Source organism: Cetorhinus maximus, chromosome 7, assembly GCF_964194155.1.
Source record: "Cetorhinus maximus chromosome 7, sCetMax3.hap1.1, whole genome shotgun sequence".
Classification (NCBI taxonomy): domain Eukaryota; kingdom Metazoa; phylum Chordata; class Chondrichthyes; order Lamniformes; family Cetorhinidae; genus Cetorhinus; species Cetorhinus maximus.
Genome location: NC_135885.1, coordinates 50,479,741 through 50,496,574, shown reverse-complemented (window position 1 = coordinate 50,496,574; position 16,834 = coordinate 50,479,741). Strand labels below are relative to the sequence as shown.

The 16,834-nt window shown below is 42.4% G+C and overlaps 1 protein-coding gene across 1 annotated transcript in view; it reads left to right on the top strand.

Moving 5' to 3' along the window:
* Window positions 1-16,834, top strand: part of parp4 (poly (ADP-ribose) polymerase family, member 4) — a 154,686-nt gene that overhangs the window by 63,244 nt on the left and 74,608 nt on the right. Inside the window, 1 exon segment of the mRNA XM_078546131.1 lies at window positions 12,940-12,982. Within this exon segment, the coding sequence (XP_078402257.1) occupies window positions 12,940-12,982 (43 nt within the window).

Below are 16,834 nucleotides of genomic sequence, written 5' to 3'. Positions count from 1 at the left end.
ACTGCAGTTATACAGGGCCTTGGTGAGACCACACCTGGAGTATTGCGTGCAGTTTTGGTCTCCCCACCTAAGAAAGGATATACTTTCCATGGAGGGAGTGCAGTGAAGGTTCACCAGGCTGATACCGGGGATGGCAGGTCTGTCGTATAAGGAGAGATTGGTTCGACTGGGCCTATATCCACTAGAGTTTAGAAGAATGAGAGGGGATCTGATTGAAAGGTATAAAACTCTAACAGGGCTAGACAGACTGGATGTGGGGAGAATGTTTCCCCTGGTTGGGGAGTCTACAACCAGGGGCCACAGTCTCAGGATATGGGGCAGGCCATTTAGGACTGAGATGAGGAAAAATTTCTTCACTCAGAGGGTGGTCAACCAATGGAATTCTCTACCACAGAAGGCTATGGAGGCCGGGTCACTGAGCATATTCAAGAAAGAAATTGATCATTTTTTGGATATTAGGGGCATCAAGATGTATGGAGAGAAAGCAGGAATATGGCATTGAGATAGAGGATCAGCCATGATCATATTGAATGGCGGAGCAGGCTCGAAGGGCTGAATGGCCTACTCCTGCTCCTAGTTTCCATGTTTTTCTGACAGCCCCTTGGAACAAGGCATCCTGTAACTCTTGCCCTCTCTGGCGCCTTGCAGTGTTGGCAACAGATTACCATAAGGTAAATAAGATGAGATAGTTGAATGCGTGGCCCAAAGATTGGTATGGGGGAAATGGATTTTCGGTTCATGGGGCACTGGCATCAGTACTGGGAAAAGAGACTACCATCAGGATGGCCTTCATCTGAACTGCGCTAGGACTAGTGTACTGGTGAATCATATAATGAGAGCTGTAGAGAGGGCTTTAAACTAAATAATGGGATGGAGGGTTCATGTGAGGGGAGATTTGGAAAGTTAAAGAGAAAGGTCAAGGCAATTGTGCAGGGTAGAAATGTGGGTAATGATAACCAGAGAGTAACAGGAAGGGACAGAGCATACAGACATAAGTGTGCACCAGCAAATAAGGTCAGAGTAGGCAAAAACGGTGAAAAGGCAGAATTAAAGGCTCTTTATCTGAATGCCCGCAGCTTTGTAAGAGATGGGTGAATTGATAGCACAGGTATAAATAAATGATATGATGTGATAGTCATTACATAGATGTGACCATGGGTGGGACCTGAATATTCAAAGATATTTGATATTTTAGAAGGACAGGAGGAAAGGAAAAGGAGATGGGGTAACTTTGTTAATAAAGGATGTACAGTAGTCAGAAATGATCTTGTTTCAGAAGCTCAAGATGTAGAATGAGTTTGGGTGAGGATAAGAAATAGCAAAGGAAAGAAGTCACTGGTGTTAGTAGTTCATAAGCTTCCTAATAGTAGCTACGCAAGAAATAATTGAGTCTTGCAAGAAAGGTACTGCAATAATAATGGGTGACTTTAAACTTCACATCAATTGGACAAATCAAGTTGGCAAAGGTTGCATGGGGGATGAATTCATAGTGTATTCAGGACAATTTCTTAGGACATGCCAGGAAATAGGCTATTTTGGATCTGGTATTGTGTAATAAGACAGGATTCATTAAAGACCCCATAGTAAAGGATCCTAGATAAAAGTGATCATAACATGATAGAATTTCACATTCAGTTTGAGAGTGAGAAATGTGTGTCCATAACTATACAGGGCATTGGTGAGACCACACGTAGAGTACTGTAAATAGTTTCGGTCGTCAATTTAAAGGGAGATATGCTTGCATTCGAGGCAGTTCAGAGAAGGTTCACTAGGCTAATTCCTAGAATGAAAGGGTTGTCTTATGAGGAAAGGTTGAGCACATTGAGCCTATACTCATTGGAGTTTAGAAGAATGAGAGGCGATCTTATTAAAACATAAAAGATTCTGAGAGGGCTTAACAGGGTAGATGCTGAGAGAATATTTTCTCTTGTGGGGGTCTAGAACTAACAGATTAAAAATGTTGATATAAAGCAAGGTGGAAAGGTCAGCTGGAGGGAGGGCATAAAGAGGCTGCAGAGATATTGACAGCTTAAGTGAATGGGCACCGTTATGGTAGATGGAGTATAATTTGGGAAAGTGTGAGGTTATTCACTTTGGTCATAAGAATAGAAAATCAGAATCTTTTTTACAAAATATGAAACTCGTAAATGTCAATGCTCAAAGAGACTTGAGTGCTTGCACAAGAAACACAGAAAATTAGCATGCAGCAAACAATTAGGAAGGCAAATGACATGTTAGCCTTTATTACAAGGGGATTGGAGTAGAAGAATAAAGAAGTCTTCCTACAATTTACACAGAGCTTTAATGGGATCACATCTGGAATACTGTGCGCAGTTTTGATCTCCATGTTTGAGGAAAGATATACTTGCATTGGAGGCGGTACAGCAAAGGTTTGCCAAATTGCTCCCTGGGATGAGGGTGTTGTCCTGTGATGAGAGGCTCAGTAAATTGGGTCTATATTCTTTGGAGTTTAGAAGAATCAGAGGCAATCTCATTGAAACATACAATATTCTGTAGGAGCTTGATAGGTTAGATGCTGAGAGATTATTTCTGCTGGGTGGTGAATCTAAAACATGGGGGCACAGTCTCAGGGTAAGGGGCCACTCATTTAGGATTGAGATGAGAGGAAATTACTTAATTCAAAGGGTTGTGAATCTTTGGAATTGTTTACCCAAGAGAGTTATGGATGCTCCATCATTGAACACATGTAAGGCTGGATTAGATAGACTTTTGATCCCTCAGGGAATCAAGGGATATGGGGAGGGGGCAGGAAAGTTGTTTTTTTAATTTATTCTTTCATGGGATATGGACGTTACTAGCAAGGCCAGCATTTATTGCCCATCCCTAACTGCCCTTGAAGTGAGTACCTTGCTAGGCAATTTCAGGGGGCAGTTAAGAGTCGACCACTTGCTGAGAGTCTGAAGTCACATGTAGGCCAGACGAGGTAAGGATGGCAGGTTTCCTTCCCTAAAGGGCATTAGTAAACCAGAAGGATTTTTACAACAATTACTGATAGTTTCATGGTCTCAATTACTGGGACTAGTTTTCAATTCCAGATTTTTTTTAAAATTAACTGTATTTAAGTTTCACCAGCTGCAGTGGTGTAATTTGAACCCACATCCCCAGATCATTAGCCTGGATTTCTGGATTACTAGTCTAGTGACATTACCACTACATCACCATCTCCCCAGCGAGTGCAGTTGAAGCCCAATATCTGCCATGATCTTATTAAATGCTCAAGTATGCTCGACGGGCCATATGGTCTACTCCTGCTCCAATTTCTTGAGTTCTTATGTTCTTTGTCCTCAACTCAACAACTCTGAGCTGAAGTTTTTCGAGTTGCAGACACTTACCACAGATACAGTTGTCTTGGACTGAAATGCACTCCACAGACTCCCACATGCTGCAGTTATGGCACACTAGCTGCCCTGATATGTCTATCTAACCTTATTTAATTAATTATTTTTTGAAATTGAATTGATTATTTTAGTTTTGCTTATTTGTTGGTTTATTTAGTTTAAATTACGAATTCAGTAAAGTAATAGCAAGTTAGTTTCTTAGCTTAGAAGCAAAAAAACACTTACCACCTACAAGAGGTAGTAAAAAACTCCTTCCTCCTTGCATCGAATTCTTCCATTTTCACATGTTCACGATGCTCTCACTCCGTTAGCTTACTATTTTTGCATGACCATTCTGTGCTCCACACTCTCAGCCCTAAGTTACATTTCACCCAAGTTTCAGTTATGCTTAGTATTTGAAATTGCTATAAGATTTTCTTCAGATATTTCCTTGAAACATTGCTCTCACCACATCCCGAGATCGATGTTCAATGCCATAAAATGCCACATACACGCTCCAGATCTCTGTCTTAAGCAGCACTGACTCATTCTATCTCAGAACTGCATGGGTCCATGTTTCCATTTCATCTTCTGTTTCATCTGCGCTTTATCAAAAGGTTTTTTTCTTCCTTTTGGGTGTCAAGGACTACAAGCCTATGCTTCAGACAGGGTGGTGACAGTGAAGGATGACCAAAGGAGGGAGAAAGGGAGGCGGGCTTAGCAGAAAAGACAAAGGTGGAAGAGATGGTGTAGGCTGTCTAGGGAGGGATAGTGCCCTTTAAAATTTATTACGAGAGAGATTGAACATAAAAGTAAGGATGTTATGCTTCAGTTATACAGAGCATTGGTGAGGCCACACCTTGAATATTGTGTGCAGTTTTGGTCTCCTTATTTAAGGAAGGATGTAAATGCGTTGGAGGCGGTTCAAAGGAGGTTTTCTAGATTGATACCTGGAATGAGAGTGTTGTCTTATGAGGAAAGGTTGGACAGACTGGGCTTATTTCCACTTGAGTTTAGAAGAGTAAGGGGTAATTTGATTGAAGTATACAAGATCCTGAACGGTCTTGACAAGGTGGAAGTGGAAAGGATGTTTCCTCTTGTAGGTGAGCCCAGAACTATGGGGCACTATTTTAAAATTAGGAGCTGCCCTTTTAGGACAGAGATGAGGAAAATTTCTTTTCTCTGAGGGTTGTGCAACTTTGAAATTTTCTGCCTCAGAAGGTGTTGGAGGCGTGTTCATTGAATATTTTTAAGGCAGAAGTAGATAGATTCTTGTTAGGCAAGGGAATCAAAGGTTATCGGGGTTAGATGGGAATGTGGGAATCGAAACACAAGAAGATCAGTCATGATATTATTGAATGGCAGAGCAGGCTTGAGGGCCGAATGGTCTACTCCTGTTCCTATTTCTTATGTTCTTATGTTCTAATTGGCACCTGGACCTTCAACTCCATGAAGCAACGGCAAGGACGATGACTTCCTGTCCACTCCTGCCACAAGATTCACCATGCTCCACACAGATGCATAGATAATGAGCTCACCAGCGCAAGATCGCACCCCCTCTGCTCCACAGAAATCACTCTGTCTTCTGCACCTGCCACCTAACTTGGACTTCAGAATGGAAGATTGCGCCCTTGGTTATTAACACCCCTCTGAATCCTTGTTCCCTTAACTTTCCTCTGACCCTATCTCTTCTTCTAATCTCACCCCTTGCCATGTTTTCACTGTTCCCTCTGACCTTTCTCTCTCTGATTCTGAACAATCAGCAAAGGTTTCAGATTTAACCTCTTATGTCCCCAACCACAATGAATTTCAAACTTGTCATGTGCTGAGCCCTTCTGTCACCTTTGCCTCTGTGGCCAGGAATCAGTCCCCTGCACAGTGTGCCCTTCCTTCCATCTGCAGAATTTTTGTTCTACCTGATTGTTCATTATATATTAATTGTATGCAGATCATGTGCATTAACTGAGGAATGTTCTATGTCCCTATAAATAAATAGAAACTGAAACGGTGGTTGTTGGGTTAGACAGTGCATGTTTGTAATGTTTAACTCTACAAATAAATGCTTATAAAAGTGTGTAAAAGATTGGCTCCAGTCCTATCCTTCACTAACTGCTTTCTGGAATATAAAACTGATTCCCCCTCCTTCTGGCTTCTTATTCTGTCTAAATCTTTTCATTGAGAACTACCTGAGTGATATGGCCATCTCAATTTCTCTGCTCCTCTCACTCGTTCTAAGCTACTTCCCTCTGAAGTTGTGGCATTTGTTCTGTCAAGTCTAGCTTTAATATTGTCATTAAATATGATGACAGGGATGGCACTGTTATTGTTTGGCAAACTGACCTCAACCTGGTGGGGGATGAATGCCAACACTCCGACACCACCTCCTTCCTCCACCACCAAACATCAAGCCATAATTTCCAAAACTGTCAATGACCTCATCTTCGCTGGAGATCTCCCCTTCATGGCCTCCAATTTTATAGTCTCCCAACCCGCACAGCTTGTTTCTACCACTTTTCCATGATCTACAAATAGGACTGCCCGAGTCAACCCATCATTTCAGCCTCTTTTTATCCCACAGAACTGCTTTTCTTCCTAACTTGACTCTTGTTTTCTCTCCTTGTCCAGTATCTTCCCACCTATGTGTGACCCATCTGACATCCTCTGCCATTTTAACAGTTTCTAGTTACTTGGCCCTGCCTCCTTTTTACCATGGATGCTCAATCCCTCAACACCTCCATCCCCCACCAGGATTGCCTAAAGGTTCTCTGCTTCTCATGTGAATGGAGGCCTTGCCAGTCCCCATCTACCACCACAGTTAATGTTTTGACTCTGTATGACTCTTCTTCAGAGCTAAAGGGAAGTAGAAATGTGGTGAAATATATACAGTTTAAGGGGGGTGGAACAAGTGAAGCTGGATAGAAGGCCAGAACCACAAGAGGGCCCCCCTTGTCCTCACTTTTCACCCCACCAGCCTCCGCATTCAAAGGATCATCCTCCGCCATTTCCGCCAGCTCCAGCATGATGCTACCACCAAACACATCTTCCCTTCACCCCCGCTGGCAGCATTCCGCAGGGATCGTTCCCTCCGGGATACCCTGGTCCACTCCTCCATCACCCCCAACACCTCAACCCCCCTCCCATGACACCTTCCCATGCAATCGCAGAAGGCGCAACACCTGCCCCTTTACTTCCCCCCTCCTCACCGTCCAAGGGCCCAAACACTCCTTTCAAGTGAAGCGGCGCTTCATTGCACTTCCCTCAACTTGGTCTACTGCATTCGCTGCTCTCTATGCGATCTGCTCTACATTGGAGAAACCAAATGCAGACTGGGTGACCGCTTTGTGGAACACCTTCAGTCTGTCTACAATCATTACCCAGACCTCCCTGTCGCTTGCCCTTCCAGCACACCATCTTGCTCACATGCCCACATGTCCGTCCTTGGACTGCTGCAATGTTCCAGTGAAGCTCAACGCAAACTGAACAGCACCTCATCTTCCAGTAAGGCACTTTACAGCCTTCTGCACTTCACATTGAGTTCAACAACTTCAGACCGTGAACTCTCCCTCTGTCCCCACCCCTTTTTCTATATTCATTTTTATTTTTAATTTTTATTTAATTTTTTTCCCCACTTATTTTCATTGTTATTATCATTTAAATTTATTTCCATTTTTATTCATTTTTATCCCCAGCTTTTAACCTGTTTTCGATATTTTTTCCCACCACTGTCTGCTCCTCCACCCCACCCCCACTAGGGCCATCTGTCACTTTCCAGAGTGTTTACCCTGGTCCTGTCATTATCACGTTCTGCTTTGCACTCTTAATGTCACCATTCGCACCTCCTTTAGCCAGTACCACCGCTATTAACACCCCTTTGTCCTTTTGTTCATGACATCTTTTGCAATCTCTCCTTTGCCTCCACTATTGCTGATCTTCTATCCAGCTTCACCTGTTCCACCCCCTCTTAAACAGTATATATTTCACCACATTTCTACTTCCCTTTGGCTCTGAAGAAGAGTCATACAGACTCGAAACATTAACTCTGTCTTTCTCTCCACAGATGCTGTCAGACCTGCTGAGTTCTTCCAGCATTTTTTGTTTTTGTTTCAGATTTCCAGCATCTGCAGCATTTTGCCTTTACCCATCTATCACCATCCACTTCAGCCTGGTTGACCTCGGTCTCACATCAAATTGCTTCTCCTTTGAATCCACTTTTTCCCCCAAATAAAAGGTGTTTTTGTAGGAACATGTATGGGTCCTTTTTATGCCTATCTTTTTGTGGTCTATGTGTAACATTCTTTATTCCATGGAGTCATTAGAGCACAGAAAGAGGCCATTCAAACCATCAAGTCCAAGACAGCTCTCTGTAGAGCAATCCATTCAGTCGCATTCCTCTGTCCTACTCAGTCCCCTCCCTCACTTCTGTTTCTGGTATATTGAAACTGTATCAGTGCAATTTTCTGCTTGAACTGGAACATTTCATCAACTCTTCTTTCAATTTCTATCCTTCGCTAATCTTGACAGGGATCATATTTGACTCTCCCTTTCCTCAACTTCTCTGTTTCCATTTCTACAGATAGGCTATTAACTAATATTCACTATAAAACTGGGAATATCCGTGGAGAGAGAAACAGGATTCACATTGCTTCAGTTCTGAAGAAAGGTCCTTGACCTGAAACATTAACTCTGTTTCTCGCTCCACAGATGCTGTCAGACTTGCTGAGTATTTCCAATATTTTCTGTTTTTATTTCAGATTTCAGATTTCCAGCATCTGCATTATTTTGCTTTTGATTCACTATAAGCCCATTGATTCCACTAGCGGCTTTGACTACATTTCCGCTCACTTGGCTTCCTGTAAGAACTCTATTCCGTTCTCCCAAGTTTCCCTGTCTCTGTTGTATTTGTTTTAACAATTCCACATTCCATACTAATGCATCTGATGTTTCTTGCTTTTCCTTTAGCTGAGACTTACGGGGCCCCCAACCTAGTCCACGTTGTTTCCCATGCTTCTACACTCACCCCTTCCCCCATCACTTCCAGACCCACAATAGAGTTTCCCTTGTCCTCACTTTTCACCCATCAGCACCACATTCAATAGATAATCCTCTGCTTTGTCTGCCACCCCCACTGTGATGCCACCACTAAATGCAATTCCCCCTCCCCTTTCAACATTCTGAAGGGGCTGCTACCTCCACAAACCCCAGTCCACTCCAATGCAGGAGATGCAACACCTTTTTTACCTCCAGCTTTCCCATCATCCAGGGTCCCAAAACTCCATCCAGGTGAAACAGTGACTTAATTGTACGAATAACAATATATTTTTTGGGAATATCAAATGTGCATTGAGTGAGTGCTTTGCAGACCACCTCCGTTCAGTCCACAAGTTTGACCCCAAGCTCCTGGGTGCTCGCTATTTTAATTTTCCACCCCACTCCCAATGTGTCAGCCACGGGTCAGTTGGTAGCACTCTCACCTCTGAGCCACAAGGTTCCAAGTTCAAGTCCCATTCCAGGACTGGAGCACAAAATCTATGCAGACACGTCAGAGCAGTACCGAGGGAGTGCTATGCTGTCGGAGGTGCCATCTTTCGGATGAAACATTAAACCCAGGCCCCTTCTGCCTGCTTGAGTGGATGTAAAAGATCCGTTGGCACGATTTTAAAGAAGAACAGGGGTATTATCCCTGGTGTACTGGCTAATCAACATCACAAACAAACATAAAAGCAAAAAACTGCGGATGCTGGAAATCCAAAACAAAAACAAAAATAAAAATACCTGGAAAATCTCAGCAGATCTGACAGCATCTGCAGAGAGGAATACATTTAACGTTTCAAGTCCATATGACTCTTCAACAGAACTAAGGAAAAATAGAAGAGAGGTGAAATATAAGCTGGTTTATGTGGGGGTGGGATAGGTAGAGCTGCATAGAGGGCCAGTGATAGGTGGAGATTGCCAAAAGATGTCACAGACAAAAGGACAAAGAGGTGTTGACGGTGATGATATTAGCTAAGAAATGTGCTAATAGGTGACATTAAGGGTAAAAAGCAGGACGAGCAAGGTACAGATAGCCCTAGTGGGGGTGGGGTGGGGTGTAAGGGATCGAAATAGGCTAAAAGGTAGAGATAAAACAATGCATGGAAATATATTTTAAAATAATGGAAATAGGTGGGAAAAGAAAAATATATATAAATTATTGGAAAAAAGGGGGATCGGAAAATGGGTGGGGATGGAGGAGAGAGTTCATGATCTAAAGTTGTTGAACTCAATATTCAGTCCGGAAGGCTGTAAAGTGCCTAGTCGGAAGATGAGGTGCTGTTCCTCCAGTTTGCATTGAGCTTCACTGGAACATTGCAGCAGGCCAAGGACAAACATGTGGGCGTGAGAGCAGGGTGGTGTGTTGAAATGGCAAGGGACAGGGAGGTTTGGGTTATGCTTGCGGGCAGACCGAAGGTGTTCCATAAAGCAGTCACCTAGTCTGTGTTTGGTCTCTCCAATGTAGAGGAAACCGCATTGGGAGCAGCGAATGCAGTAGACTAAATTGAGGGAAGTGCAAGTGAAATGCTGCTTCACTTGAAAGGAGTGTTTGGGCCCTTGGACGTTGAGGAGGGGGGAAGTAAAAGGGGCAGGTGTTGCACCTTCTGCAGTTGCATGGGAAGGTGCCGTGAGAGGGGGTTGAGATGTACGGGGGTGATGGAGAAGTGGACCAGGGTATCCCGGAGGGAACGATCCCTGCGGAATGCCGCCAGGGGGGTGAAGGGAAGATGTGTTTGGTGGTGGCATCATGCTGGAGTTGGCGGAAATGGCGGAGGATGATCCTTTGAATGCGGAGGCTGGTGGGGTGATAAGTCACAAACAAACAGATTATCTGGTCATTATCACAATGCAGTTTGTGGGAATTTGCTGCACACAAATTGCTACCACATTTCCTATAACAGTGACTACACTTCAGAAGTACTTAATTGGCTATAAAACATTTTAAAATGTCCTGTGGTCTTGAAAGACATTTATAAATGCATGTCCTTTTTATCTTTTCTTTTCAAACTGACTTCTCTGCCCTGGCCCCCTAGACTGCTCCAATGAAGCTCAGTGTAAGTTATAGAACAGCATCTCATCTTTCAGTTAGCCACCCTACAGCCATTTGGACTGAAAACTGGGTTCAACAGCTTCAGATCATTACCTCTGCTCCATTTTTTTTTCTGGATGGCAGCTGTTGGTGATTTTTCCCCTGTTCTCATTTACCATTACTCTGGGCTCTTTATTTGCCTCCTGATCATCTCCTTTCACCTTGCACCATTATCCCTTTGACCATTTAACCTCTCCTGCCAATCACTGACCCTTTTGTTCTTTTCTCCTACCTCTCCATTTCCCTACTTCTGTACTTGTTTAAAATCCATTACATCTCTAACTTTTTCCAGTTCTATCGATAGGTTATTAACCCCAAACATAACTCTTTCTATCGCCACAGATGTTGTCTGGCCTACTGACTATTTACAACATATTTTGTTCTTATATTGCATAAGATTTTCTCTCTCTAGTTTAAATACTCTTCATTATTCTAAGATGAAACCCCAGAATTAGGTCTTTAAGAATCTGAAACCCTCCCTATACACCTTCAAGCCTGTGTCTATTCTCTTTCACGTTTAACTGGCCTACCATGTGACTGGGAACAATCTTGAGATTATTACTAATCCTGTTTTTTAACCTTGTGCATATCTACATAAACTTCAATCATTCTCATTCTTGTTTTCAAATCCCTCCATGTCCTCACCCCTCACTATCTCTGTAATCTCCTCCAGTCCCACAATCCTCCAAGATACCTTTACTCCTCTAATTACCTAGTCATTACCGCATTACTGTTTGTGGGAGTTTGCTGAGCACAAATTGGTTGCCGCGTGTCCTACATTACATCAGTGATTATACTTCAAAAGCACTTGATTGGCTGTAAAGCACTTTGAGACGTCCCGTGGCCTCTTGTGCATCCCCAATTACTCCAACATTGGAGACTATGCCTTCAGTTGCCAAGGCCCCAAGCTCTAGGATATGCTCCCTACACCTCTTTGTCTCCCTACCTCGCTTTCTTCCTTTAGACACTCCTCAAAAAAAACTTACCTCTTTGACCAATATTTGGGTCATCTGACCTAATATCGCTATGTGGATCGGTGTCATATCTTTGTTTATTATACTCCAGTGAAGCACCAATTGTGATGTTTCATTAAGGTACTATCCAAATATAAACTGTTGTTGTTAATTATGTAAGATCCCCACCCTTCTTTTCCACTATGTCATTGGTTCCAGTGTGAAACATTTCTTCAGGCTGTTTATTCTCCCGTTCCAAAATTTTCTCCACCCAGTCTATTATCTCCTGCTCCCTCACACTGAAAGGCAACAGTCTACTTGGGACTCCCAATTGCAGATGCAAATATAGCCTATCTATCCCTCAAATGATTGAATTTCGTATAACTACCTCTGGCCCTCTCTCTCGACACTATGATTTCTTGCCACCATGATCTCTTCTCAACCACCCCCAGCTCCACAATAATCGTTGCTTCTGGTTTTCCCCCAAACTTTTCACCCCCCTGCCCCAACTTGCATTCATTGTGTGCATCATAGTATTCAGCACCTCAAAAAACTTCAAGCTCCAGAAGTTTCCTGCACTGTCTCTATCTGAAGTCTTTCTTCTCTCACTTCTTATTCTTTGTTTCACTGTTCCAGCATAGGGGGGACCACGACATGTAATATGCAGTGTATGATTTCTTCTTTGTGTATAGTGCAGAATGTCTCTAACTTTTACTTAAAATCAGTAGCTTAAATTTTGAGTGAGTCCACCTGGAGAAGGTTCTCACAGCACAGTTGTGTTTGACATTCCTAGTTTTCAGAAGCTCCCGCATCATGCAAATTCAACATGGCACTAGTTTGTACTGTCCTGCTATAATTAACACAAGTGCATGATGCAATTCATGTTGGCAGACTAATCCAACTTGGATTAAGAAAAGCGTTTGGAGGTGAGTTAGTCCAACCTGAAGATTACAGCTCTGATCATTTATTCAGAGCTGCAATGATAGCAAACCATCTGAACCTCAGAAAGAGGATAGGACAGAAATCAGAAAATAGCAGAACAAAATTAGAAACATGGCAGAAAAGAATCTGACTGAAAACGTATTCCTTAATGTGTTGACTCTTTAATATGTCTAACCTTAGAAATCCCTTTTTGCATAAGATAATTAAGGGCTTCAGGTTATCTTTCACAGAAACAATTCACAAACCTATAAATGGGAGCATGTACTGGAAAATAAATTTCCAAATGCAAAGTTTACATTGGAGCTTTAATGTGTGACAGAATGGAAAGTTGCATGTACATGCGAATGGTTCCTTGCACCATAAGGTCCTTATCTTAGTTGTGCTGCCAGGAAGAACAGAGGTCCAGTTCGATAGTGGCATTGGCTAAGGCATGGGAACAGGATAGTTGCCTACCTTCTCATCCAGAGTATGGCTCATAGTTTGAGTGGAACTGAAAGAGAGGAAGATCATCAAATATAAAATAGTTTTAAAATAAAGCTTCTGAATGGAGATAGATGCTAATATAGTTTTAAAAACTGTTTTCCAGGAATCTCTGAAAAAATTGATGTGAGAAAACAGGAACCACCTGGGTAAGTCCATCATCATGGATTTTGGTAACCTTAGTAGTCATTATGAAAATATTAATTGTTCACAAATTGTTAAATACACTGGCCTAGAAATTAGATTGCACCCGTATCAGGGTTTGATCCTGGTGCAGTGCGCACTGCATGTGCTTAATGAGGTTGGCAGCAGGATCATGGCAGTTTGGACCATCAGCCTCATGTGTTTATTGCTGATGAGCTTCTGATGCTGGCGAATGCCCTAGAGGCAACTCACTAGTCTCAGTGGATAAGCAAATTCAGCTGGCTTGGACACTAGCCAAGCTCCTCAGCAAAATTTCAGGAAGTAGGGAGGAGGATGAACATGTTGTGGAAGGGTGTGGGGGAAGGTGGGAAAAGGAGAGGTGACTGGCATTGACCCACAGAGTTAATTTAGAGCCAAGAGGAGAATTGTTGCTCCTCATGTCTTCACAAAAAAGTCAAACAACTTAAAACTTGCCTTTCATACACAGCCTCTAGTGATCGCTTTAAGGCATGATGAAGTCAATCATGATCAAACTTTGCAAACTAAGCATGAAATGTGTGTTAATCCTGGAATTTGCATATGCAAAGGGACTAAAGCAATTTCAAGCACCTACAGAGGAACCCTAACCAATCACTGACACATAATGAACAGCCACAATTTTAGTGGACTGAGACAGGGAACACGCTGTCAGGACTTTTGTTGCTCCTGATCACTATCTAGTGACTCTTGCTGGAAAGTGCAAGTATGTCAACATTGACTGAGGATAGCAACAGGTTCAGCTGTGATGCTCACCCTCTTTCTTCCCTTCCATTCCCCCCACCGCCAGCTCCAAAATCATGTGTGGTTGATTAGAATGCCTGCTCTCATTGTCCAAGCTCATGCATGAAGGGTGGCCATTAAAGATTACTGAGCCCTTATAAACATGATCACAGCATAACTTACCGTTTTTAGGAGATAAAAGGGAGAAAATGTAGGGGAAGGAAATATCAAGTCTGACAAGATAAAGTTTCCTTTGAGTGAGTCTTTAGCACATCAGTAAATGTTTCACTACAACCACCTGCAGAACCATGTGTCTGATGACTGGAATAAAGTGCATGAAGCAGAACTATGAGTGCTCTGTTAAGCAACATACTGTACTGGACACCCAGTCATCGGTTGTAGTTCGCATGATTATCCCCTTGTGAGAAGGTGAGTCAGGTCTCTCTGGGGTTAATGAAGTCAAAGTGCTTGAAGACGAAGAAGGAAATGTAGCAGATTCAATAATCTCATGCCTGAGCCAAGCAGACCTGCAGTCCTGTTGGGCATTGCTGATAATTGATTAGCCTGCCTAGTTTAGGAATCTGAGCTGGATGGATATACATGTCATGAAGGGTTACAGTTCTTCTAATTCAGCTACAGATAATTCTGCACGTCAGAGTTTCAATAAGTAGGATGGTGATATCTGGACAAGCAATAGGGAACTTATCATAACTTTATGCTCGTAAGTTGCATTACTTTGTCTGGCCTTGCTCCGAATGCGTCCCTGCATATGGTTGGGGATCCCTAAGCACTGGCTGTTGCTGATCTACTCACTGGACCTGGGTAAGTAGCCTATTCCCCGATAATGGAAAGTATTCACTCCATGTCAGGTACATAGAAACTCTGCTCCTGGGTAGATTTTTCAGTACATTGGTTTTCAGAATACACAAGTATGGTAATGGATTTCCATGCATGTCTGATATCCGGTTGTCCAAAATTACACAGTTGTACCAGATAAAGCTACAAAAGCTACTATTGAATCAGTTTCCACCACCCCATTTGGCAGTGCATTCTAATGCTACCACCGGTTGTGTAAAAAAACAAAGTTCCCTCAAGCCACCTTTTAGTTCCTTTGCCAATTCTCTTTCAAAAGTACTCTCTGGTTATCTACCCTTTTTCTTTACCTACTGTAGCTAAACCTTCATGATTTTAAATGCCAGAGGTAAATCTCCTCTTAGCTTTTTCTGCTCTAAGGAGAACAACCTCAGCTTCTCCAGTATATGCATATCTCTGGAACATTCTAATAAATCTCTTCTGTACTCTATTTATTGTGTCCTTCCTAAAGTTTGGGGCCCAGAATTGGCTGTAATGCTGTAGCAGGTGTTGAGATAGTGCTTTATATAGGTTTAGATAACTGCTTGGCTTTTGTTCTCTATGCCTCTAGTATAAAGCCTAGGGCCCCTTAAACATTATTAACTATTATGCCAAACAGTCCTGCCACCTTCAAAGATTTGTGCACAAACACACCCAAGTCTCTCTGTTCTTGCACCTCCTTTAAAATTGTACCATTTAGCCTGAATGGTTTCTCCTCACACTTTTTCACATTGAATTTTATCTGCCACATGTCTGCCTATTCAACCAAGGTCCATTCTACATCTTCTTGAAGCCTATTACCATCTTCCTCACTGTTAACTATGCTTCCAAATTTGTTTTGAAATTCTACCCTATACCCCCCAAGTCCAAGTCATTAAAAATAACTGTGGTCGTAGTACTGAACAGTGGGGAACATCATTGTATACCTCCCTCCAGTCCAAAAAAAAGCCATTTACCACAACTATCTGTTTTCTGCTCCTTAGCCAATTGTGTATGCATGCTGCTGCTGCCCCTTTTATCATATAGGTCTATAATGTGGTACTTTATCAAACGCCTTTTGAGAGCTCATATACAATATTAACTGTACATCCTGTCACCAAAAGAAAAATCTCAATCAAGTTAGCCAAATGCAATTTTCCCTTAACAGATCCACGCTGCCATTCCCTTTGTTAGTCCAAGTGGCTGTTTATTTTCATCAGAATTATTGTTTCTAAAAGTTTCCCCAGCACTGACATTAAACTGACCTTTACCAGGTTTATCCTTCCCTCTCTTTGAACAAGGATGTAGTTAAGCATTTGAGGGTTGTGGCCAGCAACTGTGCAGTTCGTATTCTTGCTTCCCTCAGCAACATTGGATGTAGCCTCCTTGTTTACCAAGGGAGAAGACTTGGTCAAAGCAAGAGTAAACAATTTCTCTTCCTTTTTTTAACACATGTAAAATACTCATTTGCATCCCAGCTATGCCTTCAACCTCCACCAATAGATCTCCATTTTCATTATTTATCAGCCCCATTGGTCCTTTGGCAAAACCTTTCACTGTTGGTATGCCTATAGGAGACTTTTAAATTCCTTTCTTATGTTAAATGGCAGTCTACCCATGTAGGGCCTCTTTGCCATTATTTCCTTTTCCACTTCTCTTTACTTTTTACACTCAGCCTGATTCTCCCTTGTCTTGTCAAGCTAACATCTGGCATATGCCCCTGTTCTCTTCTGCTTCACTCTAGCCTCTACTTCCTTTGTCATCCAGGGAACTCTGGCTTTGGTTGCCCTCCCTTTCACTCTTGCGAAAATGTATCTAGATTATAACCAAACTATCTCCTGTCTAAATAGCTCTTTTACATTTCTGCCTGCCAGTCTTTGACTCCAATTTACCCAGGCCAAATCCCTCCGTAATTTGCTGAAATTAGCCCTCCTCCAGTCAAGTATTTTTATTCTAGATTGCTGCTTGTTCTTCTCTATAACTAATCTTAACTGCTATTCCCAAGATGCTCCCCACTGTGACATGCATAGATGGTTAGCAAAAAATTAAACCATATTTATACATGGCTAGAAAATAAACAACGGGGTGGTAGTGCATGCTGAGGTGTCAGAATGGAAACCTTGCCAGTGCAGTTCCATAAATGTCAGTTTTGAAGCAAATAGGTTAGATTGGAAGACACTTTTTTCGTGAGTTCAGGAATCTAGGCCTAAACAGAAAATTAGAGCCAGTCCTTTCAGGATATTGGGGAACACTTCTTCAGATAAAGG